This window comes from Athene noctua, chromosome 2, assembly GCF_965140245.1.
Source record: "Athene noctua chromosome 2, bAthNoc1.hap1.1, whole genome shotgun sequence".
In the NCBI taxonomy this organism is placed as follows: domain Eukaryota; kingdom Metazoa; phylum Chordata; class Aves; order Strigiformes; family Strigidae; genus Athene; species Athene noctua.
In genome coordinates, this window is record NC_134038.1 from 93,584,894 (window position 1) to 93,611,594 (window position 26,701).

At 45.1% G+C, this 26,701-nt stretch overlaps 1 protein-coding gene across 1 annotated transcript; it reads right to left on the reverse strand.

The window, feature by feature from the left end:
- Positions 1–26,701, reverse strand: PXDC1 (PX domain containing 1). Its single transcript, XM_074899616.1, has 5 exons — positions 26,088–26,701; positions 12,886–12,977; positions 12,495–12,612; positions 8,525–8,636; positions 1–1,591 (listed from the first exon to the last, which is right to left on the reverse strand). Exons 1-5 carry the CDS (start codon positions 26,341–26,343, stop codon positions 1,474–1,476), a joined length of 696 nt encoding a protein of 231 aa, XP_074755717.1. The 5' UTR covers positions 26,344–26,701; the 3' UTR covers positions 1–1,473.

Below are 26,701 nucleotides of genomic sequence, written 5' to 3' on the forward strand. Positions count from 1 at the left end.
TACTGAAGGTGAGTTATATTTTATTTCATTAAAATATATTTTAAAAACATACTGTGTAAAAGAATTAGGATTCTCAATAATTTATTATTTACATTAGCAAATTCCATTTGACTGTTATTCTATAGATAGAAATGAAAAGTCTGCAGAAGGGAGTTGTATCAACTTCTTCAGGACGAAGCAAGCCCCTTTGCCAAGAAACATGTTCAAAATGCATTCCCTCCCATTTCGATCCCTTCAAATTCATGTTTGCAAACAGATCGCAAAAGGCTCAATGAAAGGTCACGTTGGCAAGTGCTGAGCACGCACAGTGAGAGCCGGGATTTGGGAGCGCTCTGCAAGAGAGAGACCCTGAGGAGATTTTAATGTTGCACTACTCAGTAGTCAAGAGGCTGCAGGGTCCAACTGCACTCTTGCTCCCACTGTCCTACCTCCACTGAAATCCATAGCATAGACAACAAGGTCTGCACCCAGCCCCGCAGGTTGGATCTCGGGAAGCTAGACAGATTCCTTGAGTCAGGCTGGCAGTGGAGAGTGTAGACACACTGTAGCTTATCATTCTTCTTCAGTCCAAACACAACATAAATCTCATTGTCTTCCTCCCTATCTCCCTGGGGAGAAATATGCATAGGGAATTATCTTTCTGATGTAAACAACTGTAAGCACCATTCACATTTGCTGGTCCACATGAAAAAAAATCATATCCAAGTGCCTGCCATAGCCTTGACCCTTCTTAGCAGGGCAGCTCAGCTTTCCCATCAGCTTTCCAGATCTTTGAAATCATATGGGTACCCAAACGTCATGCACAGTCCATTGCAATGCCAGCTGCTGTCTGCTTTACCGTTCCACGAAAGAGCAGTTGCCTCTTCAGTGATTATATAAAAACCCATGATTAAAAGAAGTAAAGCGGTCAGCTCATGTGTTCTGATTCCTGGAGGCACTCAATGGTATTTCTGACATCTCGTGTAAGGCACCAGTCATCTGGTAGCTGAGTAAAAAGTGACCTGCAAGACCTCCATTAAGCAACCGCAGAGGGAACTGACGAAATTCAGCTGGTTTGCTCGCCTTCTCGCTTACAATAGCATAAAAAGTGTGGTCACGCCATCTGGGGAAGTCTCTGGTAGTATCCTAAAAGAGGAAGCCTCAACTTGCACTGCAAGCCAAGGAGCACGGCTGACAGCACAAGCTTCTGATGGCCATGTCAGAGTAGCAGAGATTTCCTTGAGCACCAAGAGGCCTCTGCTGCCTTGCTTTCATGGAAAACGAGTTTGTTGTCAACAGCGAAGCAGTTAACTTCCTTACAAGATGTCTCCACAACACAGAATGGATGGCCAGCTTTGTGGCGCACTTGCTGCAACTTCTTTGCTTTTGGTCTTGCCTGTGCAACCTTATTCACAGATACGCGACGCCGGAGATAGCAGAGCCTATGGGCAAAGAGGTTGGCTGGATGCTGGCTGACTGCATCACTGAGCAGCCTCAGTCCAGAATATCAGTTTCAAATGGGACCAGGTGGTAGTATGTCAAATTGGTGACATAAGCTGTTGGATCATCACTGTCTTCTAGCTCTGAGGTAAAGTCACTAACACTTTCGAACCTAAAGAGAAATAAATAAAGGCATTAAGTCATTAATGTTTGTTCAGAAAATCAAAGTAAAAGGAATTGTAAGAAAAGTACTGAGGGAGTGGGAAAAGGCTATGCTAGCTGAAGAATGATCCCTGGAAATGTTAAGAAAAGACATTTGGGAGGGGACTACTCGAAAAATGGGCTGCAGGCAAGAACGCTTCTGTTGGTACTGCAAGTTAAAGTTCTGAGTAAATGTAATTTGTAGATTTGCTTCACACAAGAGCAGTGTTGCAGCAGAAGTATTTCTAATGCTCACAGCTTCAGCTTTGGGAAGCCCACTTTGTAAGGCAAAGATCTAGAGTCCCAACCCTTCCAAAGTGTCAGTATCTCACTCCCTCTCTTGGCCGCCTGAAATTCAACCTCACACTAGAAGTTGTCAAAGAAGGTCCATGTAGATCAACTATGAATCATGCAGCTATAGTTTCTCTGACATCAGCCTACGTATCATTACGCTAGCATAACCTACTGGAGACACCAGCAATGGCATCTACTGTCATTTTCATAAATCAAGATTCAACACTTCCTAGAGAGAGTTGAGAAGTAAATGGAAACCACTGCTTTCCATGTCCTTAAATAGAAAGCCTGTTTCTTCATAACCTATGGAAATGAATGGGCTGAAGATTTTGCTTTCAGTAAAACAGTATGGTTCCCTTTGAAAACTGCTAAAACACAGCTGCACAGCACACTAGCAAAGCAAGTTCTCATCTCTTTCGATAGTGGTCTTCAGTAAAAGGGACTTTTATGACACCGCTCTAGTATGTCACTGACTCTTCACAGCACTTGTCATTATAATACCTGAACTTCATATCTCCTGACACCTGGCTACTACATTGCATTTAAGATGAGCCAGATCAAAAACATCACTAGTTTGTTTTCAGGCCCCAGTGCTCCCCTCCTACTAACGAACGAACAATTTCCTGGGACACAGCCTTTCTTGTCAGGCAATTCTGGGTACCCCTACAATGAGATTTTTATGAGTCTAGAAGAGCTTTCACTGTGGTATGGGAAAATATTCACAGGAAGTACTCAGAACTGATCCCATCCATATATCTTCCTCCCCACACCCATGTGTATAGGAATAACCCACAGGTCAATGAGAACCATGGTGCATGCAAGCAAATCATCTTGTTACCCCTGATTTTCAAAGCTACTAGTGAGGAAGGAAGTAGTAGTGAATCATGAAGCTGAGGTCCACATCCTTCCAATTTTTTTCTCACAGCATGTGGCAGCAACACAAAATGCCTCAGTTCCCACAAAAGTGGAAAGGAAACTGCCTGTTTCCTGTCTGAACTTGGATTCTCACCCTTTCAGTTTACCTTCTTTGGGTTTGGTTTTTGTATGAGGCCAAATATCTAACACAAAGACAACACAAGGAAAAAATGACTACACTGTCTGTCCTCCAGAGCCTCGCTCTTCTCCCCATGGCACAAGATTTAGGTTTTGGCAAGTAGAGAATATTCAAATATAAAGAGATACCTAAACTTAGTTTCACTTGTTTTGGGATCTTCCTTCCCACTTCCTAACTCCTGTGTTATAACCTGAACTTCTGCAAGGATTACCCCACTGTCTCACACCTACTCTCAATCAGAAAGCATCAACTTGTTAAAACCTACACATTCCTCAGTTACACATGCTCCCATTCCATGGAGGCCTGAATTTCTGCAGTAAGAAAACATTTTATTTCGTCCCAGATAGCCTAGCAGTTAAAGGCAGTCACTGCAGGCCAAGGATCGAATCTCATCTCAGTTTGAAGCAAAGGACTTGAAGAACTGTCAAGTTTCTTTATCTCACACTCCCTCTTTAATATTTTGAAAGAATTTGCACTCATTCTGATAGAGTGAGAAAAAAAAGAAATAGGAACTGAAAAATTGCACAAGATGGAAAAAGAAATCCTAATCTAGCTCTGACTATAGGGCATGTTTCTAAGACTTTTTCAGGCTGGCATACTTCAGTTCTCTGAATAGCAGATAAACAGATGAAGCTTTAAAATAATTTGGTTTAAAATGGCATCTCACCTACACATGAACTAGTTAAGATTCCTCTAGTTAAGTGAGGCAACTGCATACATCCCTCTAACCTCACCCTAGACAGCCCTAAGAGCCAGGTATTTCAGAGGACCTGAAGAAGAGAGGTAGGGTAAACAAACAGATAAATCTACTCCCACCTCTCCCCAAAACTTTCTTTAGAAGCAGTACAGATTATTTGATAGCATGGTCTATACAGCCTGCAGTGTATGGACACAGCTCTCTCTTTTCCACACTATTACCTGGACCTTCTCACCTCTTTTCTAACTGAGGATCACAACATTTTTTCAGCAGAAACTCATAGAATTTCTCCTGCAGTGCTGCTGCTATGCTCTTTACTTACAACAAAACAGAAATTAGATTGAACTTTGAACATTTATTACCCTCATTCCTCTGCTCCCTCCAGGCTGTTTGCTTGCCTGCATGTGTGAAAACAGGTGCAGAAGGGAGTTGACTTGGTGTCTTACAAACAGTTCACAGATCAGGTTGTGCCGTCTTAGGGACTGCTAGTGATCTGGAAACAACAGATTATGAAATACCAGTAGGGCAGACAGAACGAAGAGAGCAGAAAAGGAGTCAAGAAGGCTATTCAGATTCTGCTCCTCTTCTCTTGTCAATTGTATAAAACTAGATTATTACAACTGGAAGGCCCCACAGATTTTGTGGTTCTTCAGCCTCATATTGATAGGGTACTACAAGCAGCATGTGAGGTACAAAGCAGTAGCAGTCACATGCTGTGGTTACACAGAAATCTTTCCTTGCTACCGAAAGAGAACTGTGGGCACGGAAGTCTGCAAAGCACTGCTCTAGAGTGCTCATACAAAACCAAACCCTTAAATTAACCAGGACTGTTTACTACAACTACCAGCTGTATAAGACACCCAACAGTCAAAATGCTTTTGTGCTGTTACCAACAGGTCTTTTCCCCAAAATAAACTCTGCAAACTACTATGGACATGCAAATTCCTAAATGCCCAAACTGGGGCCCTTGCTATTTTTTCCCTGGACTACCTTGACAGACACACCATCCTTCACAAGGGCCTACTTTTTGTGCTGTAAGGCAACCTTCTTTATCATTTTAACCTCTATTAATGCATTGGAGTTGCTGCTCACATTTGTCAGAAGAAGAAGGAAAAGAAGGTAATGGCTTGGACAAGCGTACTCTTTGCTAGGTAAAAAGCTGGCTGTCTGGCCAGACACAAAGAGCTGTGAATGGAGTCAAATCCAGTTGGCAGCTGGTCACAAGTGGTATTCCCCAGGGCTCAGTATTGGAGCCAGTTTTGTTTAACATCTTTATCAATGATCTGGATGATGGAATCGAGTGCACCCTCAGTAAGCCTGCAGGCGACACCAAGTTGGGGGAAGGACTGAGCTGCTTGAGGGTAGGAAGACTCTTCAGAGGGATGTGGACAGGCTGAATCAATGGCCCAAGGCCAATTGTAGGAGGTTCAACAAAACTTAAGTGTCAAGTCCTGCACTTGGGTCATAACAACACCATGCAGTGCTATGGGCCTGGGGAAGAATGGCTGGAAAGCTGCCTGGCAGAAAAAGACCTCGGGGAACAGCTGGCTGAACAGGAGTCAACAGTGTGCTCACGTGGCCAAGAAGGCCAATAGCATCCTGGCTTGCACCAGAAATAGTGTGGCCAGCAGAACTAGGGAAGTGATAATTTCCCTGCACTCAGCACTGGTGAGGCTGCATCTCAAATACTGTGTTCAGTTTTGGTCCCCTCACTACAAAAAAGACATTGAGATGCTTGGAGAGTGTCCAAAGAAGGTCAACAAAGCTGGTGAAGGGTCTAAAACATAAGTCTTATGAGGAGCAGCTGAGGGAACTGGCTTTATTTAGCCCGGAGAAAAGGAGGCTCAGGGGAGACCTTATTGCTCTCTACAACTACCTGAAAGTAGGTTGCAGAGAGGTGGGTGTTGGCCTCTTTTCCCAGGTAACAAGTGATAGGACAAGAGGAAATGGCCTCAAGTTGCACGAGGGGAGATTTAGATTGGATATTGGGAAAAATTTCTTCACCAAAAGGGTTGCCAAGCACTGGAACAGGCTGCCCAGGGAAGTGTTTGAGTCACCATCCCTGCAGGTATTTAAAAGACATGTATGGCACTTAGATGATTTAGTGGTGGACTGGGCAGTGCTAGGCTTACTAGGTTAGGTTGGACTTGATGATATTAAGGGTCTTTTACAACCTCACTGATTCTATGATGCTTCTTGTTAACTCACAGGAGCAACTCCAGTGCAAACATGGCATGAGACAACAGCCCAGCTCCTCTCATCACCTTATGCACAAGCAGTACCTGAACAGATCTCCCCCCATCTAAGACTAAAAAGCACAGGGAAAGCATTTTCTTTTCCTGTCAAGAGTAGGAGTTTGTTTTCCTGGAGAAATTCTGTATCTAATTTCACCCTGTCTGTGCTGCTTTTGCATAGCCACCTGTGAAAGTCTCTCCTATGGACCACAAGATGCTTGTGACAATGGTAGCACCGTGCTGAAAATGCACATCTAGTACTGGAGTGAATTTGCAAAAAAGGCAGCATGTTTAATGCCACTGGCCTAAAAGACAGAAGTGCAAACAGTCCTGGCAGGGGAAGGCACGTCTGTAACAAAGCCAAAGCATAAATTCGAATGCATTTATTTACCACTACTCCTTTCAAAAGGACTGCAGAGTACTCCAAGAACCACACATAAAAGGATTATTTATGCCACATGGATGCTGAGCACACTGGGTTCACCACATTTTGCAACACTATGGTGTACTGCCAGCTAAAATTAGAGAGAAAATGAAGGAAGTGGAAAGCAACTACTTCAGAACAACAGAGTAAGCAACTCCAACTGGCAAAAATGCTATAGTTTCTTTTGCAACAAGTATAAGACTTTTCAGCTGATGATGGATCACTGTTTAGGTAGCACTGCAGGCTACAACAGCTAACCAGTGCAGCAGGACCTTGGGGAATGAATGCTACCTGCTGAAGCTCTAAGCGCTTCCCTCCAAAAAACACAGATTTGTTTTGCAAAATGTCTGATACAAGCACATTAGCAGCCAAAACCCAGAAGTCATACAGAGTTTAATGCTGCTGAAAGAAAAAAAACTACCCATGTGAGGACATACAAGTCCACGAGGAATTAACTCTGATTTCAGAATAGAACACTCCAATCCCGTCAATCCAATTTTACAGAGACCAAAAAGGAACTGCACAGGATTTTGAAAGACTGTAAAGCTTCCTTTCCAGGCTACTAATCTACATTTAAAGCAACAGTATAGAAAACTGCTTTTAAAAAAAAGTTAAAATTTTACAAAACACCTGTGCTACACAAGTGCCATTATCTCCTAGCTATTACATCTGAGCTATAAAATACAGCTACAGGATGGGCAAATTTAAGGCACCATGAGACATTTCAAATTTATTAACTTTCTGACTCTTGATTTAAACTGTCTTCAGGGAAGTTAATAAAAATGCACAAAGCCAGGCTGTTATCCTAGATTTATTTTTTCCAACACAGTTTCTGGAAAACCATGCCTACCATACAGTTTTTATCATATTAGTATTTTCTGGCCTAATAGTCTCTGAGTCCAATGGGATAACAGCTAGATGATGGCAGTTTCTGATACCAGACCAGTAAGTTTTGCTTGGGCTGCAACATTTTTAAAATCAAAACTAGACTTTAATTTTTTTTAATAAAAATGTTTTAAAATAATCAAAATAAGGCAGGAAAGGGCTTTCTTTAATAATTTGCTCCTATTATTGGTCACTTTCAGCACTAAAGAGGGATCTACTATGAAGTATGATGACTTTAATTTCCAGACATTGACCTTACAGAATTATCTCCAGTGTGTCGCTTCAGCCTCATCAATCCAAGCTTATAAACTTAAACGCTGTTAGCAAGGTCAAGGTTCAAAACACTAAGTGATAAGTTAATAGAAAGACTTTAAGAAATTACACTGGAGCCAGAGATACATTCCAGCCCCTGACAAAATCTTGTTAAGCTCTAAACCTTTCCACAGGCTGGCAATAACCACATTTCAATTGTGGCAAGACAGAGCACTGCATTTAAAGATAAAGTCTCCACAAGGCTTTTAGTATTCTGATTCCATCATGTTGAATACTCTAATGAAAAAGTAGGTCAACGTTTCTCATTAAAAATATTTAAATGCTACACTACCTAAATCTCATTGAAATGTCAATCACCCACCATGACAGAAATCTGTAGGAGCATATTTCCATCAAATATCTACCTGTCATTACAGTCACTGACCTAAGACCTACATGAAAGCCCTCATGGTTACATGTCTCTGACCCCAGAATACCTACATGCATTAGGAGACAGAATTCACAAATAAGACTAAACTAACTTTCCCCTCCCCTAATGAAAAACACATGCTTCACCAAGTACCAGCATCCCACAACACCGGAGCTGCTGCTGAGCTTCCTTTGATTACATTCAGGGGTGTGTTCCCCTCCTCCAAGGGTGGTGTTTTGCTTCCCAAATAAATCATGTTCTTCATAATAAGATATTTCATTTGTAAGGATGTTTGAATTTCCAAATCTGGGCTCCAACCAGCTTTCATCGCAGTCATGAGAGAAAGAAAAAACTCCTGTTCTCACCTGGCAGGACCCCTATGAAAACCACAGCTTTTTTTCATACACAGAGGATTGAGCTCCTTGGGGTGAATCATTCTCACCGACAGACATTTTATCCATTTTAATAGAAAGCTGTGAAGCATTAGCAATCAGGCCCAGTAATATTTAACCAGTCAGAATGACAGCTGTACTAGTCTTATTCCTAGACAGAGGGTAACATTTTGATAGGGGGCATAGGAAAACTACAGTTTATCTGAAGCTGACAGCATTAGTTGTGCACAAACTCCACTTACAGGTGTTCTGCTGAATCTACGTCCAGGTGCTTCTCTTTTCCATTGGGTATACTGTGGTCAATGACTATCGTTTCAGTGTTGGCTAAACAAAATCCATTTGATCTCATGATTTCTGTCAGGAGAAGAAAGAAAACAAGATGAAAAGCCAAAAAAACCCCAACTGGAAAACAACTGCATATCATACACAATAGATATGGTTATGAACCGAGATGTGTGCATGATATTGAAAATCCGCATGTGAAAGCAGGAATTAAGAAGCTATGAAACCAGCTCTTACATCTACAAACTGTCAGTGCTTAAGTAATTTTATTAATGTAATCAGTTCATGACACAGAGCATTTGAAGCAAGGCCCAGTTTCAGCCCTGTTATTGACAGTGGTGAAATTTCCATCATCTGTAGCAGAAATGGCAGCCCATTCATATACTGCAATCTAACACTACCAAAACATTTTCTAGACAGTCCTAAGCTTAAGCCAGTTAAGCAAAAATCAAGAAGACAGGAAAAAGGAAATAAAAAGTGACTTCCAAGTTAATTCAACCACTGTCTTTAAGTCATGTAAAGCAATATCATCTTCTGCACTGCTTTCAACTCTGATTATTTGTTTCTCAGTGTGTAAGAAGCCTCCAATCCAGAACAGCTAAAATTTACACCTAATTCCACTGACTTACTACCATGAGGAGAATTTATAATTAAAGCATAGTATTTGATGTGAATGAGAAGTTAATCCACATCTGTGCTACACGAAAAGGCAAACTAGGCAAGCCACAAGGATTTCTTTCAGTCACACAGTCTTTGATAAAGCTAGGGCCACCGCAAAATGAACACATATCTCTATATAAATCAGCACTGACATGATCTGCCTCAGGGCCCGAGGACCCTGTGTTACAGCCTTGCATTACCAGCACAAACAGAAGGAAATTAATCTGTGGCAGAAAATACAGTAGGCACAAAACTTACACACAGGAGATCTTCAGACAAATTTCAACTATACATCCAGTTCAAGTAATGAGCAGGAGAGGAGACAGAAGAAAGAAGGGAGGTAATTTTTTGAAGTGTACGTTTATAAGTTCCTATATTAAGGTAATGACAGAACTCACTTCCATATTTTTCTTGAGAAAGTAATCTCTGACTTCCAGTCTGTATTTTACTGCGACTCACTTTAGCAGAATATATTTGGAGTGATAAACACACTGAATCCCAGCAGAACCACACTTCACTCATGATCTTAAACCAACAGCGTACTGTAGAAGAAGATTTATGCCATAAATTCAAATTCAGCTTTCATCTAAGAGGGCGGACCTTTCTCTCTTCCCCATCACCTACAACTCTGAATGGGACCCTGTGAGGGACAGTTTGTTTTTTTCCAGAAAATACAACACATTTTTGCCTGCTTTTCTAAGTCTGCAAGCCATGTAGAAATCTGCACTATGACTAACAAGAATGCCACAGTGTTTTCCTAGTGTCCTTGACGTGACCTAAGAGTTACAGGATTTCACTGCTGTGTGAACTGCTTTAGACGTTAACATTTACTGCCATCTACTGACAATGCTGCCAGACACCGAAACCATTTCTCGTGTGCAACATTGATGAGGCAAATATCAATTATAATCAAATATCCGCCTATGTTTTTAAATTCTTTGCAGCAATCACTTAAACGATAAAACTAATTACCACAAGATGCTTTTGGATAGCTGCACAGGTAGGAAAATCTTCCTCCAATTAATTAGGTATGACTTATCTCTACCAAAATTAATTTAGAATTAAAACAAAACATGCTGTTATTCAGCTAATGTGGCTTCCACAGCTCCTCTATCTACAGGCTGGCAGGAGGGTTTCCTTTGCTGTTAGCCTCTGTCCATCAGCTCGGCACTCTCGCTCTGAATTTAGGTTCTTCTTGACCATCTTCTCTGTTTACCCACCACTTGACATGCACACACAGAGTATGTACCCCTAAGGCAGTACACAACCTCACAAATATTATATGAAACCCTTCCAAACAGCAAAAAAACCCAGGCCAGAAATACTGCTGTTTCTAACCAATGAAATTCCAAATACATTTATTCTTGATACTTGTCTGTTTGCAAAAAGAACACAGTATCACTAACAACAGCCACCCTTTGAAACATTTTTACAGCATACTGTTTGGGGATCCTTCATTTCATAATGGGCGGGTGCTAGGACCCACTTTGCAGCTCTGGTCTCACAGAGTAGCCCCATATTTCAGGCATAACCAGTGAATATCCTTCTCAAGGGTCAGTGCTGAGAACACATACTGGCATTCACTAGTAAAGCTAGTAACCATGTTCTGTCTTTGGAAGATGACCCATGTCAGGAACATGCACATGAGGAATTTTACCTGTTTCCACATCAACTCAAGAATCATCCAAACCTCCTTAGCCACAGATGGGGAGTAAGACACGCATGTTGGCTCCTCACTCGTGCTCCCAGGAAGCATCACCCCACTTTACAGTACAGCCCTGGGGGCTCTTTACAATCCCTATGCTGTACTGCAGCCTGGGCTCCAGGGGCCCTACATGAAGGCACCAGCCCCAGCCCAGAGACAAGCTGGCAAAACCACACTTCTCACTGAGGCTCTGTATCACACAGTACACTTCTGAAGAGTTATTGGTGGGCTCGTAAACCATTTACCATTTAATTAAAAGATTATCTAACAGAAGGCTAGTTAGCTTAGAACCAGAGCTCGGGATCAACTACAAAAAATCTACCCTGTGTATAAGAATGATCCTTAAGACACACTCTTTACACCTTTAGCAAGTTGACAGGCTGACTGGCCATTAACTGATATACTGCTAGTACCTCAGAAAACTGATACCGGTTCACACTAAAAACTTTAAACACTTTGGAGGACTATGTAGTATTTCACTTTTATTTCACTCTCTGAAATAAACTCTTCTGGCAGCACAAAACCAGCAGTTGCCTAGGCTCACATAAACATTTCAGTATAGAAATACAAAACCAGGCATACCAAAAGTCCGCAAACCTTTTAACAACAGTCAGCAGTGGCAGACGCGGAGGGGAAAGGCTGAAAGAATAGGCAAGGATAGATTATTAATACTGCTCTTCATTTTCCCCACTAGCAATGTGTGGTTTAGAAACTTCCTATCTCCACTCAATGGAGGTCTCAGTGTACTTTTCCTCCACTTGGCTTGTCTTAATTCCTTTCTGAAGTCATTTATGCTTTCAGTTCCACAATATCCTATGACAATGACTTCCACTCCTTAACTGTGCTCTGTATGGATGCAAAACGGTATTATAATCTTTCTTTTGTTTATTTAAAGCCTGTTGTCTGTCAACATTTTTGGATAACCTATTGTTCTTGTTTCATGAGAAGTACAGGGTAATTGACCTTCTATTCACAGCTTAGTAGACCTCCATCATAGCCCCACTCGGTCATCTCTTCTCAAAGTTGAAGTGTGCTTCTTTATTTAGCCTTTTTCTTTGAGAAGCTGTTCAATGATTTGAATCGTTGTTCTTTATTTGTATGCTTTTAAATTCTATTATATCCTTTCCGAGATGGAGAGACCAGATTGTGCACATTGTACTCAAGATGGGGTGGTGCTCCTTTCTTCTGTTCCCCCCTCCTTTCTTAATAACACTTAATATTGTCACTGCTGGTTTTGCTCATCGTTTGGCACTGAGCTTACATTTTCACAGAACTGTACAAATAGCTTCAAAATCTGCTTCCTAAGTGGTAATAGTACTATCATATGTGACAATAGTGAGGACTGCATTTTCCTCACATCTACTTGTCTGCATTTATCAGCCTTCAATTTCACCTGCCACTTTACTACCTGAAAGCATCTTGCATATATATGTTCTGTATTATAAAGCAGACTATGAAGAGCTACCGTTTGAACTGATGGTAGAGAAAGAATAAAGGGAACAGCAAATAAAGTAACTTTCATTTTGTAATTCTTGTGTCACATGTAAGAAGCCAACAACTCTTACCTGATATTTTAACTGGACTTTGAAAGCTTGGCTGAATTTTATGGACATTGTCATTTTTTAGAACTTGGTCCAAAGGAGATCTCTCAAAGAATGTGAGGACAACTTCAGACCGTGAATACTTAAAAAAAGAAAAAGAAACAGACATCCATTTTTACCAGCACTTTGTTTTGTCCTCTTCTCCCTTTCCACCCCTTTGTAATAAAACAGAACGCAAGCAACAGCCTGGAGACATCACTATACAGTTCTGGCACTCAGCGCTCCTCCAAGATACTCAATAAATTGCTGCTTCTTCTAGAGTCTGGCAAAGCCCATCACTTTCTAATCTGCATGAGAGTGCGTGTCACCATCAAGGAGGAGTCAAGCTGGGCTAAATGGAACTTGGCTTACTCACCTTCCAGGGCATGTTTATTATAGTCTTCAGAAGCTTTTCCACTTCATTAAGTCTGGCTTCTATATCATGGGCTTCTTTTATTGTGATGAGCCCTAGAAACAAAATAAACAGATCATGAGTATAGACAAAAGCACACTTTCATGTGCACACACACTTCAGCAGCCAGAAGCAGCCACTCGAGAAGCTGTGGAATGACCTCAGATATCATGCTTCCCAGAAATGTCTTAACCCACACTGACGATAAAGCATGTACCCCGAACTGAGGTGGGTGTAGTTACAAGCAGAGTTGCAAGCCTGACACGAATTCAGCTGTTTATGATCATATTTAGGAGTTGCAAGACGAGCAGAAGTAGAACCACCTACTCCCTCACCCACAATTTCACTACACAGCATTCCCAGCAGTGATAATCAAACAGGCTGTTTTCTGCTTCCAAGAACCATGATTCATCCTTTTTTCTGTCAATAAAAAGCAAAAGAAAACCCAAGAAAACCAAAAAACACAACCCACAGATAAGAGTAAAAGACTAAACACAAGCTAAACAAAAGCCTTTGAGGGCAGTCTTGTATTTCTCTGAATATAATCCCCAGTGAGCGGCCCAAGGAAGATTTCTCAGAATCATGTTCTTCCTTTTGGGATTTTTTTTTTAATCATTGAATAATCACAATGCTGCAGAAGGGATTAAAATGGAAATTTAGCAGTCTGGTGCCCAGAATGATGCATTACAATGCTTCTAATTTCAAATTGCTTAATATGGGTATCTTCAACTATAATACCATATTTTGTATGTATATCCTGCAGGACTTCTCTAACTTCCCTCTCCTCTAGCAGACTCAGGGAAATATAGCACAGGTTATATGTACATACAGGGAGTATGGGGAAAAGTCAACCCCAAAATATTGCATCCCTCTAGCAGCCCTTTTATTTCTGATCTCTGTAACCTATATTTTTTTCTAACCCAATCATCATTTTACCTCTACATTTGGGCAGCTTTTCCAAGGAACAGAATACAGACATGAAAATGAAATACCTAAGAGACTATTACATTTAACAAGCTTCACTGGTTAAAAATAAATAAATAAATACAAAAAGCTGAAGGAGAAATAGACCAAATAAACCAAAACCATCTAAATAAAAATCGAAACTAAAAATCTGCAAACAGTCTGTGAGAAACCACTTCAATATACTAAAATTGCATGGTGCTAAACTAAGTGCCTCTCCATCTCCCTATTCAAAAGGCTGACATACAGCAAGACCTGTCAAACATGCACAGTGTGGGGAAAACATCCACAGTGTGGGGAAAACATCCACAAAATGTTTCAGTCTGCATCAATCCTTGTTGTTTGTTACCTAAGAGATATAACCCCATACAAACTTTCCAGACATAAGTGAGACTTTAAAGTTGTCAGCTCTACTTAAATTACAGCTCTGAATAAAACAGATTACCTTTGGAGCAACCAGGTTTACCTGATGGTTGTCCCACAAAAGTAGCCTGGCTGCATATGCCTTTCTATTGCCCGACAGTCCCTCACTTTGCCTGGTTTTGTCAGCATCACTACCCCTCACCCCAGTACAGCTCGCTCCCTCTTCTGACAGGGGAGCGGAGCATACCAGCAGGCATACAAGGAAGGCAACCATGTACCCTGCTTTGACAAGTGTACACTACAGTCAGGTAGCTCTGCATGGAAATTCTCTGAAAGGCTGTAAACATGCATTAACTCATCTGCATGGGTCCACAGACAGCGTATGAGCTGGCTTGTGCTTGACGTTACAGACCTGAATTGCAGACCAGTACCCTTCATCTTCCTAACTACTGGGTGTGAGCAGGCCTGGGTGGATATGCTTCACCCCTCCACAAATATGTTCCCATCCCACATCTGAATGAAGTTCAAACCTTTCAAAAAAACAGGGTTTTCATCTTCCCTATAAAAAAGCTGCCAACAGCCTCACGGCTCAGACACCTACCTGTGATGTTAGAAACACGCTGTCGCCCTGCCACAGCCCACATCACAGTAAACTAAGCCAGCCACCATGGTGCCGGCTACCATGAGATGCCTCCATTTCTCCTGCTGGTCATGCTCCAGTCTACACAAATACTGACACAGTCAGAGTAGAGACTGCCCGACTGCAGCTACCACCTTGCAGGCAAACACCTCATCAGGGTGACCCACCAGGGATTCAGCTGCTCTCTCTCAAATCCACCCTCAACCTCAGACCCTGTCCCAAATAAGCATTTACTGTTGCAACTAGTATTTCACCAGGAAAAGGGATACTTTTAAACAAATGAAGATATTCAGATTGGGGAGGGGGGTGGGAGGGGACAGAAAAAACCACCAACAACACTGAGCATTCATCATGTGAGGAAATCTAGCCATGCAGTTGGGATTTTCTCTCATTAGTGACCAGGGAAAGCATCTGCAGCTTCACCTGGCCCTTTTATGCTTCAGCAAGAGAAGTCAGACGAGGCCATCAGCCTGTTGCACTGTCAGAGATCACCCAGTGGGAGGTTTTACAGCTTCTTGCATTTACCAGGAGTTTCCAGCTCTGGTATATTCCTCCTTCCAGCTCTTGGAAAGGCACCAGCCATACAAACCCACACTCCAATATGGATACTGGCACAGATGACTGGTAACATCTGATATAATAAAAACTGTTTCTTTCTGAAGCTTTTAGTAATATCAAAACCAAAAGGCAGACAGCGTAGGAAGGAGAGTAAGTGATACATCTGCCTGGACAGTTTCCTATATTCTTAATGGTTACAGATGCACAGCTTTGGGGTGTAAAGCTGCTGACCATACATGAATTCCCTGTACAGGGAATTCAGTTTGGCTCTGCTAAAGCCTTCCTTTTCATATGTCTATAGTATAAATACACAAAAACCACTTGACTGGCTATATATATCGAACCCTGCAATTTCTTCTGTAATAGACACAAAGTTTGTAAGGCCCTCATTTATCTTAAATGCTACAAGTCTCTGTTTTTAAGAGTTAACAGATGCCCTTGTGGTTTTCAGTTAGTCGTAGCCTGTGATCCCACAATGTTAGGGATTGCTTACAATGTGAGAGCCAGGCTAACTGGAGCAAGGCTCTGCCTGTCCAAACTGCCAGGAAAAGGGGCCCCTGGTCCCTCCTTTTGCTGCCTTTCAGGGCTTGCTAACTGGCTGCTGCCATCAACCACAGCACATACATGCACGAGGAACACTGTGGTTTCTCCAGCTGAAGTCTCCGGTGGCAACACTGGTTTAAGGTGCTCTCCCCTCCCCTGCAACTCATTTCCTCTCCCACACCACAACACAGGGCTGCCTCTGCTTTGTCAGCACAATTAGGTGAGTAGTGGGGAATACCTCGAACCGCTCGAACCGCTCTTGTCAGAGGCTTCACCAAGGGAAACCCCAGCCTTCGCAGAAGCAGAAAAGGACTGCAGGCTAGGATGACCCATTCAAGCTTCTTTCTCACCCAGGCACTATACTGAGTTTGAACAGGAATAGGGACTCATGTCAAGAAGGGTTACAGAACTACACCCAAGATTTCCACCTCTATTCTTCACTTTGTGGCGGTTTCTTCCCTGCCTGTCTTCTTTTTTTCCTGTTCAGAAACTCTGATGAGGCAGAGAGAAAGAGACTGGTGTAGGATCTCCAGACACTGGAAATGCCTGAACAAACAGACACATGCATATGCCAGCTGACTCTGCAGGCAGAGCTCAGCATCTCCACCACTCATTAACCCCAACACAAATGCACCACAAGCTGGATGCATCTGGAGCACACAGGACTCACTGGCCACGTATGCAGCATCCGTACGGCAGCTACGTGTCCTAAGGCTGTTGCCTCTGCCCACGGAACATAATTACGTGCTTATCTTTCCATCTGGGGCTTTTAGACCCCAAGAACCCTTATTCAGTTTGCTATAAAATAAAAATTAAGACACCGGTAAAGCAACAAGTAGCCTGGAACCAGTTGTGCTCTATTTCACTTGTTCAGTCATGTAACAGAGCTGAGCTCAGAGCTGGGAAATCTCTTAGTGAAGTCATGGTGAAAGGCTGTTCTCATGCCTTTTCCTCTGCCCTGGCCCCTGTCTGACTGCTAATGGAAAACATGAGCAAACTCCTCCCAGGAAAACTTTGCTCTCTGTCTTGTTACCCATACTGTGCTTGGACAATTAACTATCATTTCAAGTAATTTAAATGCTATAAACACCTACGTTTATACGGCTTGAGGTAAACTGGAGTCCTACTGGCTTCTTTTTTACCACAAACCCCATTGCCAAATACCATAAACTTAAGGTTTCTTCACCCCATGCACAAGGGAGCCCACACGCTGGGCAGTGGGAGGGACAATCCCGGCACACCACTTAACCCAGGACAGCACTCACCTGTACCTGGGATATTTGCTTTTATCGAGGTTCTGCCATGCACACAACTCCTGTTGTCAGTGACCTCATTCAATCCCTTTGACATCTTCTCTGCCCCTTTCCAGACCAGGAGCCCCAGGTAGAGTCCTTAAGACTGGGTGAAAAGGATTTGCCCGCAATCTGAGACCAAGCACACGTAGCAACTTTACGCATAGCAACACATTTCTGGAAAAACACAGCACAAACAGCACCAGAGGCCTGCAGCATCCTTCCTGCTCTGGGACCCCAGCGCCGGAGCAGCTGCCGGAGGCTGAGAGAGCAGGCCAGCAGCTGAGTACCTGGCACGCTGGCTCATGGCGTGGGAGAGGGCCCAGAGCTGCAAACGAGCAGGAAACAAGCTCAGCAGAGGAGGACAGCGAACTGGGAGCCAATTCCTGATGTCAACACACAAGCCTCGGTATGCCTGTCCTACTACTGCCACGTGAGCCACCAAATCTACAACTAATGACATTTTGAGAACGACAGATAACACACTGCATGCTTCTACCAAACAAAGAGGGACAGGAATCACAACATGTTCTCCATGGCTCGTAATGAAACCACAGTGCAGTCCTGATGGTCAGTGTCCACAATGAGCACTTTGTCTCAACAATCCTCTAGTGCCTTCCAGGGAAGAGTAAGTTCACGCCTAAGTCAAGTATGTCTCATATGCCATCTCTCAATGATGACACATGGAAGTCTGGTTTTTTTGAGATGTGTTGCTATGTACAAGTCGCTATGTATATGTGATCTCAAACTGTGGGCAAACCCTATTTCTTCAATCTGAAGGACTCCACTTCAGATTTGTGGTCAGGAGAGGAACAAAGAATGTCCAAGAGATCTCCTACTTTCTTAAAACCAGTTCAATACACATAGGAGGCTGAGCAAGAGCAGAAGCCAAGGTGTACTTTCTGGAGATGTGTGCCAGATGGAATGGTGAAACTCCTCAATGCTGTGCATTTTAGTATGTACATGAAGATTAAAACCCTTCTCACCTAAGCCTCTCTCCATTCCCTATGGGAAGACTTCAGAGTAGATATCAAAGTGAAAAAGGAGTAGCAAATCCAGGGAGAAATCTTACTGTGTTCTGCTAACCTACACTGCAAGAAAGGTTTAAGGTCTATAGATTCAGATCTTGAACTCATCCTTCTCTCTTCGTACAAGCCCATGAGTAGGGAAGACACATAAACTGTCCTTTGCAAGAGGCTGCTACTCTGCTCTGTCTCCTGACCAGGGTGTATGGCTTCAACAGGAGATATGCCTCTTTTCCCCCGTTACCATATTCATTAACACTGCAGTGCTCAATCATCTTTTTTATCCTGACCTTCACTCCTCCTTTCCCTCAGATATGTTCTAACCCATATGCACACACACACAATTCAGGATGTAGATGGAACAACAGCAGGAAGGTCCCAGACATCAGAAGAGGTATACAAAATCACAGAATAATGTCCAGTGGAAGAGTTCAATCTGGTTCATCCAAAGAAAGGTCAAGTCCAAAGTCAGATCAGGCTGCAGGGAACCATGTCCAGTCGACTTCTAAATACTCCCAGAGACAGATATTCCACAGAATTATGCAGGAAGTGAAGCTACTCAGCTGGGACATGGATCAGGGATGAAAGATGGCAACTCAGCCCAATGACTTCTGCTATTTTGCTCCTCTGCACTGCTTCTCATTTCCTCCTTCTGCTGAACTGGGCTCTAATCAATACCACTTCAGCTGGCACCTTTCCCTGCTTCATAGCCACAATGCCTCTTTCTTCCCAGCAGCTGCTCTGGTAGCATCCCTCCTCCCTGCAGACATATGTCCCCTGGACCTCACTGCCTGGGAACTGTGGCATTATCCACCTCAGAGAGGACTCTGAAGAGGCCAAAACAGCTCTCACTTACAGCTGCCTCCTCTCTGACAGAGGAAAATAGGATAAAAGGTTGTTAGAAGGACAAAGGAATACTCAGTGGTATGTAAAGGCAGGAAACAAAAAAAACCCCAACTAGTAGATGGGAAAACTTGTTTCACATAACTTGTGTTCCCTAACTCTGCAGAAATAACACCACAGGAATCCCTTAAGTCCAAAGACTTGATAAGATCCAGAGAAGGGAAGATAATTACAGGCAATCAGGGATATCAGATCTCCAATTACTACAGACCAGGACTATCACTTTTCTGTTCTCTGCTGGTTATTTATGCTGCCTTCTGCAGCATCTGGTTCTCATCACTAGGGACAGGATCCCAGAGCTAGCTAGGGCACTGGTCTGACTTTGTCTGGCAGCTCTGGCAACTCCTGTTTGATGCCTCTTGCCTGATTCTACAACACCTCTCTCTTGGGGCAGACAGAGTTGCCCCTTCGCCTCAAGGGGAAAATCATCCATCTCATATGACAAGAGTCACTACAGTCTCTAAATGCTCTACAAAGGTTTTACTATCTATGCAGTACCACCGACAAGATCCATCTTGGGAGTATTACTCAGGGAGCAACTAAAAGGATACAATGGAGTTGAAGTGGGCAGGAAGGTGGGTTTTTCAAATTTGTTGCATGTTGTGCCACACTTCTTAAACTTGATGTGGGGGAACAAAATAAGAATGGGGTTTTTTTAAGAAGTACAACTACACAGAGTGCATGTAAGTCACTCCATACTTTTAGAAGTCCCATTAGGTAGCAATGAACATATTGAAGATACTGAAAGAAATCTGCTAGATGCAGAAATACAGAGAGCTCTCAAAACCCTGCCCACACTGTACACACCTAGCTCTAACACACACCATTTCTTCTTATGCAGTTCATATGCAGCAGAAGTAAAAATACAGACAGAGCAAAGTCCTATCCAAACAACCGTCCGACTGAAATCCCCCAGAGCAGAGGTTGTGACCATGACTACCTGAGGACCCTGGCACACTCAAACACCCGTGCAAAGCAAGGAAGCAAGTTCAAATCCGGGAAGTCCAGACACTCCAGCTGATGGGTTTTCCACACATGCATTATTAGTTATGGGATCTCCCAGGATCTCTGGAGGGAAGACGGCACCTCCTGGTGAGAGAACTCAGCAGACAGGCCTTCCCAACAGAGCTCCCTGTCTTGATGCCCGATGAGCCGCAAGAAAAAAAAAAGATGTCAAAGGAACATGAGATAAAAGCGAACAAAGCAGTCAAAGCCTGATGAAAAACGCAAGCTCCTACAACCATTTTTAGTCGGATTTCTTATCAGATGAGAACCGTCATGAAAAAAAACCCTCATTTCCATTCCTTTCCACCAAAATCCTCCCAGACACATTGCCTTGGTCTACCACAAAAAGGCAACTTGTGCCTAGCTTTATAATAATGCAGCAAGCTTCATTTATCTCCATCATTACCAATGAACCATGAAATTCAGCTAATAAAAGACAAACCCAGAAGCCCCAAACTTAATTTTGGTTATACAGCACTGCTAGAGCCTGATAACCAAGAGCTGCATCTTTTGTCTGCCAGACAGAAGCTCTGAGCAAGCTCCACTAATGAACTGTTGACAATGTCAACAATGAAAAGAGCACAATAGATGCAGTGTATTTATCTGTATTGTCACAGCACCGAAACAGCTGCTGTCTGTGGAAACCACTACGCTGCTGCTGTAGAGCTCCCTCTTCTCATAAATCACACTCCCAGATGGTCTTGTAAACAACAACAACAACACTATAATGCAGCATACAGAAAACTGTAAGTTATGAATGCGACATTTGCAAGCAAACATAATGTTCCTGGGCTGGCTTTTCAGGAACTGCCTTCTGCTTTGTGCAGGTCCTTCCAGGGGCAGCCCTGGAGCAGCTTCTCCTGTCCTTCCTGGTGCACAGCCACTTGGACACAGAAACAGACCATCATCTGCTTCCCGCATGAGGCAGCCATGCTGGAGGGCAGGCACAAGACTCAGAACTAGAGCTCAGCATTAGCTGTCTGGAAGAGACTGCTCAGGGTCTGCTGCAGGTGAAGTGACTACCTCTACACTACAAGGCAAGCTGCAGGCACAAAGTTTCTGTCGAAGTCTTCACCACTACTGGAGAACTTCTATGGACAGACAGAGGTTGGGCACCAGCAAGGCAAAAGTTCTGAAGAGCCACAGATATAACCAGCAAGCTGCTGAGGGAAACCTGGAGGCAAAGAAAGGGAACAGAAAGTGGCTCAGGGAAAGCAACTTGGCGAAGCAGAGAGAAAGTAACAGAAAGGAGAGCAAGGGAAAAAGGCCACAGCAGAATAGAATGAGTCAGAGGAGGCATGGAAAGAAGGAAGGGGGAGGAAAATGAGCACTTTGGAAAGAGAGAACCCATCCAGTAAAAAAATAATCTGTACAACTGAAGAGAGTTTCTGACTTGATGGCTCAGAGTATCAGAGCAGGACCAGGCACTACACGTAGGCGCAATATGAACAGCAACATTGGAAGTGTGTCTGAAACTGTTCTGATGACAAAAGCAACAAAACAGTGGCAGAAGAACATTGCCAGAAACCACCCTGCCACTCCAAGGGCAAAACAAGTCCCAACTTTCAAAGGATGCTGGACTAGGAAGCCAGAAGAGCAGCACTTAAGGGGCTGATCCTGCCTACTCTGAAGTCAGAGGCAGGTGTCTTGACTGCACTGAAGCTGGATCAAGTTCTAGGATAAATCTTAGATGAGAATCTCTCAGAGGTAATATTTAGAGAAAACAGGAGGGGAAAAAGAGTAACCTTCCAGGTTTATAGGTCACTTCTAGGTGTCTGTTGCAACTATTTCTAAAACATCAATTTTAAGTCCATAGTGCTGCCTTTCTCATGAAGACTGATTTAAATACAGAAGTTGTTTATTCTGCCTATACAAAAGGACAGTTTAGTACCATTAGGCTGCATTACTACCTCTGCTAAGAGTGAACTAGCCTATGTTTTTCTGTGATCCTCTTCTATGCATTTGCCTAGAGAAAGGGATGGGCACGTTTCAGATACAAATAAAATACTAGCAAGTTACTGGTAACATCACAGTGAATTACATTTAGTCACCCTGTAGGTATGCACATATCTGACCTTGTTTACCAGCTTACTAGTAAGATGCCTTGTGTTGTTGAATGTCCTTGGCCCTTAGCATCATAGTACACTCCAGATGCAGAGAGTGCACTTTGTGACATGTTATTAGTTATCAAAGACAAGACCAGATTGTGTGAATGCCATACTCCCCCTCGGGATCTCCCCCCTTCTCGTATCAAAGAAAGGGTAAGATGAACAGCCACTGCAGTAAACTGTACCTCCCATTCTCTCCTCTGCCATCTCAAAGGGCTCTACAGAGCTGAGAAATATGGAGAGGGAGAGCATTGTGGAAGTCAGTCCAAGGGGACGAGGGGGAGGAGAAAGGAGAAGGCCTTTCGCTGTTGCTGAGCAGGAAAAGGAGCACACTTCTGCTCAGCATTAGCTCTTTGCTGAAACCAGCAATAATAGTAATAGCCAACTCTTTCTAATATTGCTGACGTTTTGAAAAAAAAAAATCTTCTTTTAAAAACTTAATAACATCAAATAGCTCAAGCTTTCACTCCCCAACCATATCACTTAAATGTAACGTACTGTAGCTTGACTGAGCCATAGGATAATGCTAGTCCTTTCAATGCTCCTTAGGCAAATCTGTAGGGACTCTGGAGTCCTTCAATGCAATGCAAATTCGGTTTGCAACATTTCACCACTTCCTCCAGATAAAAGGCACAGCTAATATTCACCTTCTTTCAGAAAGCCTAAGATAAACACACACACATATACAAACTCACATACATATGCATATACATCTGTATGTATATAAAGATACACACAAATGTATATGACTGAACGCTAACACACAGAAGGGTGTGCTTTTGTCAGGTGTTTTTGTTGGGTTAAGTATATTGAACTTCACTGTGGGCAGCAGGATGTCTGCTTCTAAACAGGACATTAAGAAACCGTGCTTACCCCCTGAGTTTTGTGAAGACCAGACACACCCTGTGCCATCTCTTCTTACATCCAAAGCTCTGTATCAGTGTCACTTAGTTAAATGAGATTTTTATGTTTCAACTTTGTGAAGTTACACAAGGCTGTGGCCAGTCACTTCAAAATACTGGTATGATGAAGTGCTCGCTATGCAGAGAAGCACGCTCTGCAAAGTAATTTTCTTTAGAGCAGGAGCAGCATAATTTTAAACATAGTATTACTGAAATTGTGAAGCACACTGTGATTGCTTAGAAACTACTCCTGATTTTTATTCTGTCTCTGTTGCAAAGTTAACCCCCCACCCCCTCACCAAGCTGAACAAATCATTGTCTGCTTACATTGGGTTTCGATTTTTCAAATACTGGACTGATGCTTTGCTCATTCCCAATTCTACTTCAAGTATGCCTGTTCCTGAGATAAGGGTAAGTGAAGGTTGCTGGCTCCAGGTCTTAGGGAGGAACTGAATGCTGCAGGCTGAGGATGCTTACTCCTTCCCAGCTGTCCATGCACTAACGGTGTATGTTACCTGGGAATGTCAAGTAAAGCCAGTGCAAGTGGCCATAATTCCATCTGGCTCCAGCCGTAGAAACCATGCATCAGAGAATGTGAAAACTGTTGAATATTTTGTGAAAGATGTGGCAGGTCTTGAGAGAGAAGCAGCACACTCACTTGAGAGCAGTGCTGAGGAGAATGGCTCTGGGACCCACGGGGGCTCCTGTGCCTAAGTGATGGGGAGGGAACACACAGGGAGGGGCAGGAGACCAGGGCCAGCAAGCACCAAGTCCATCTCTGGCCAGACCCAGCACATGCCCCAGCCCAGATGCCAAGCTACTCTTCAGAGCCCCACAAAGCCAACAAGTACAAGGACTACTGGCACCCTGGGAAGGCTGATTTTAGTCACAGTGACCCTGGCAGGTGCTGTACCCTGCAGAAGCCACAGGCAGGCTCGCTCCATCCAGACCTACCCAGCAACTTCAAAAGTCAGGGCCCAGGTGCCATATACTCTTAAAGGCCATGTTATTTAGAATTTACTGCTGTTCAGCACCACTACAAATCATGCTCAGAGTACTTTAAGTAGGGGATCCGCAACGGATAATAAATTTTTGCAATTATTTTAGACTCCTGGTCAACAACCTAATCGCGTGAGACACTGTATAAGCACGCAGTACTGGACACACGGCAGGGCTGAGAGGGGTGTGTGTGTGTGTGGGGGGGGGTGTCAGGGCAGGAACAGCCAGAGGGGACTCCCCCATACCCAGCCTGCACCTAAGCGGGGGGCAGACAGCCCCCCCTCCGGCACCCAGCGCCCGCGAGCATCTCCCCCCCGCCCCGCACCCCGAAGCGGGCAGCAAGGGGACAGCGGCGGTGCTGCCGGGGTGGCGGCAGCCCTGAGCCCATCCCCGCCGTCTGCAGAGGGCACTCGGGGCCTGCGAGTGGCGGCCGAGCAGCCCCGGCGCCGGCGGAGCCCAGCCGGCACCTCCCAGCAGCGGGAAGGGGCAAAGCCCAGCGCCGGCGACACCCGCCGGGGACACCGGGCTGCGGTCCCGCGGCCCAGAGGAGATACGGAGAGGGAAAGGCATAAGCGTCTTCAAATAAGGCACAAAAAAACCCCAGCCAAACAAAAAAACCCTACCCTACCCCGCCACCAAAGGTTAGGGATCTGCCAGGACAGGAGAAAAAGACCTGTCTCACTTTCAGCACCCGTCAGAAAACATCCTTGGCGAGTCAGGCCGGGAGAGACCCGCCGGCGCTGCGCTTCCCCCGCAGAGAACAGAGCCCGGTGTCACCCAGGAGGGGCCCAGAAATAAGTCCGGTGGGTTTACCCCGCTATGCAGGGTGGAGAACGAGCGCTGAGAATGTCACAAGGCAGAGCCTCTGCAAGGGGGGAGTCACACTAACGAGGCGGGGAGAGAACTTCCCCATCCTCTCAAGGAGGAAAACATACACAAAATATGGGCTTCTTCCCGTTCCTCTTCAATGAAATCATTTATGCGTTACTCAAACAACTGGGGAGACGGGAAGTGCTACGCACACATCCATTTTCAGATGAGCAGACGCTCCGCACCACTCTACACACTTGAAATATTTCAAAGCAAAACATGTAACTGTACCTAAAAAATGCCCCAGACGTTAAACAAATTAAAACCAACCCCCCAGACAGCTTCACAGGTACATTCTGCTGCTGCACGGAGAGGCCTGAGCGTGGGCAACATCGCCCGAGATGAGTTAAGCTACTTCAGAAACTAAAAGAGAAAACACGGCTCTGGCCGCTGCTGCAGTTCCCCTGTTTTGCACAAGTTACGCGAGGAATTATGCCAGCTCCCAGAGTCGCTCCGTCCGCTGGCAAGAGCCGCAGCCTTTTTTTTTTTTTTTTTTTCCTCCCCTCTCCTTGTGGCAAACAACATACCAACATGCGGAGATTTTTCAGCTCCAGCCCTTCTCCTGCCAACAACCCCCCCAGCGCTCCCTCGGGAAGCCTCGGGGAGGCCGGAGGCAGCGGGAGGGGCAGCTTCTCCCCCCGCCCAGCCCGGAGCCCCCGGAACCGCGGAGTTGCGGGAACAGTGGCGGGGTTCGGCTCTCCCTCCTGCGGGAGCCCGCGGGGCTCGACCCCTTCCCCCCCCTCATAATTCCGAAAAAAATACAACAGAAATCAACAGCCCGAGAGGAGTTTCCGACCGCAAAACGCCCCCGTAGCTTCCCCCCCCCCCAACCCCCCGCACCCCGTCCCGTCAGGTCCCGCAGCGTCTCCGGCTCCTCACCCCCCTTCCCTCCGCCGGGGGGGCCCGGCTGCACCCCCCACCCCCCCGCCGGGGAAGCGGCAGCGGCCGAGCGGCAGCCGAGGGGCGAGGGCCGGGCCCGCGGCGGCGGCTCAAACCTTGGAGCAGGGGGGAGCGGGACAGCTCGGGCCGGTCCTCGGGGAAAGAGTCGAGGAGCCGCTTGAAGAGGCGGCCGAGGTCGGAGTAGCTGCGGTGCAGGTAGAGGATGTTGCGGTCCGACCACTCGGTGCGGATCTCGTAAAACTCCTCCTCGTCGCCCCGCCGGCTGATGATGAGCCGCCGGATCCCGTTCACCCAGCAGCCCCGCACGTACATGTTCACCAGCGAGGTGCCCTCAAACACGGCCGAGGCCATCCCGCCGCCGCCCGCGCATCCCCCGCCGCCGGCGGAGGGCGAAGCGCACCGCCCCGCGCCGCCGCGGCCAAGTTAACAGGAGGAGGAGGAGAAGGAAGAGGAGGAGGAGGAGGAGGAGGAGGAGGAAGAAGAGGGAAGGGGGTGCCACCCGCCGCACAGCCCCCCCCGGCCCGGCCCGGCCCTGCCCGCCGGGGCTGAGCCGCCTCCCGGCGCTGGAGGGGGGAGGGCCCGCCGGCGCCTCACAGACGGCGGCCCGCAGCGAGGGGCCGGCCCGGGCACCCCAGCCCCGGCTCCGCCGAGTCCCCGGCACCGAGCGGGGCGGGGAGCGGGCTGGCTCGGCCCTTCTTCCACAGGGAGG

Coding starts and splice junctions, on each gene's coding strand:
- PXDC1 (XM_074899616.1), bottom strand. CDS start 26,343: ATGGCCTCGGCCGTGTTTGAGGGCACCTCGCTGGTGAACATGTACGTG. Junction 12,978..26,087: donor CCGCTCCCCCCTGCTCCAAG/GTTTGAGCCGCC, acceptor TTTTGTTTCTAG/GGCTCATCACAATAAAAGAA. Junction 12,613..12,885: donor TAATAAACATGCCCTGGAAG/GTGAGTAAGCCA, acceptor TCTTTTTTTAAG/TATTCACGGTCTGAAGTTGT.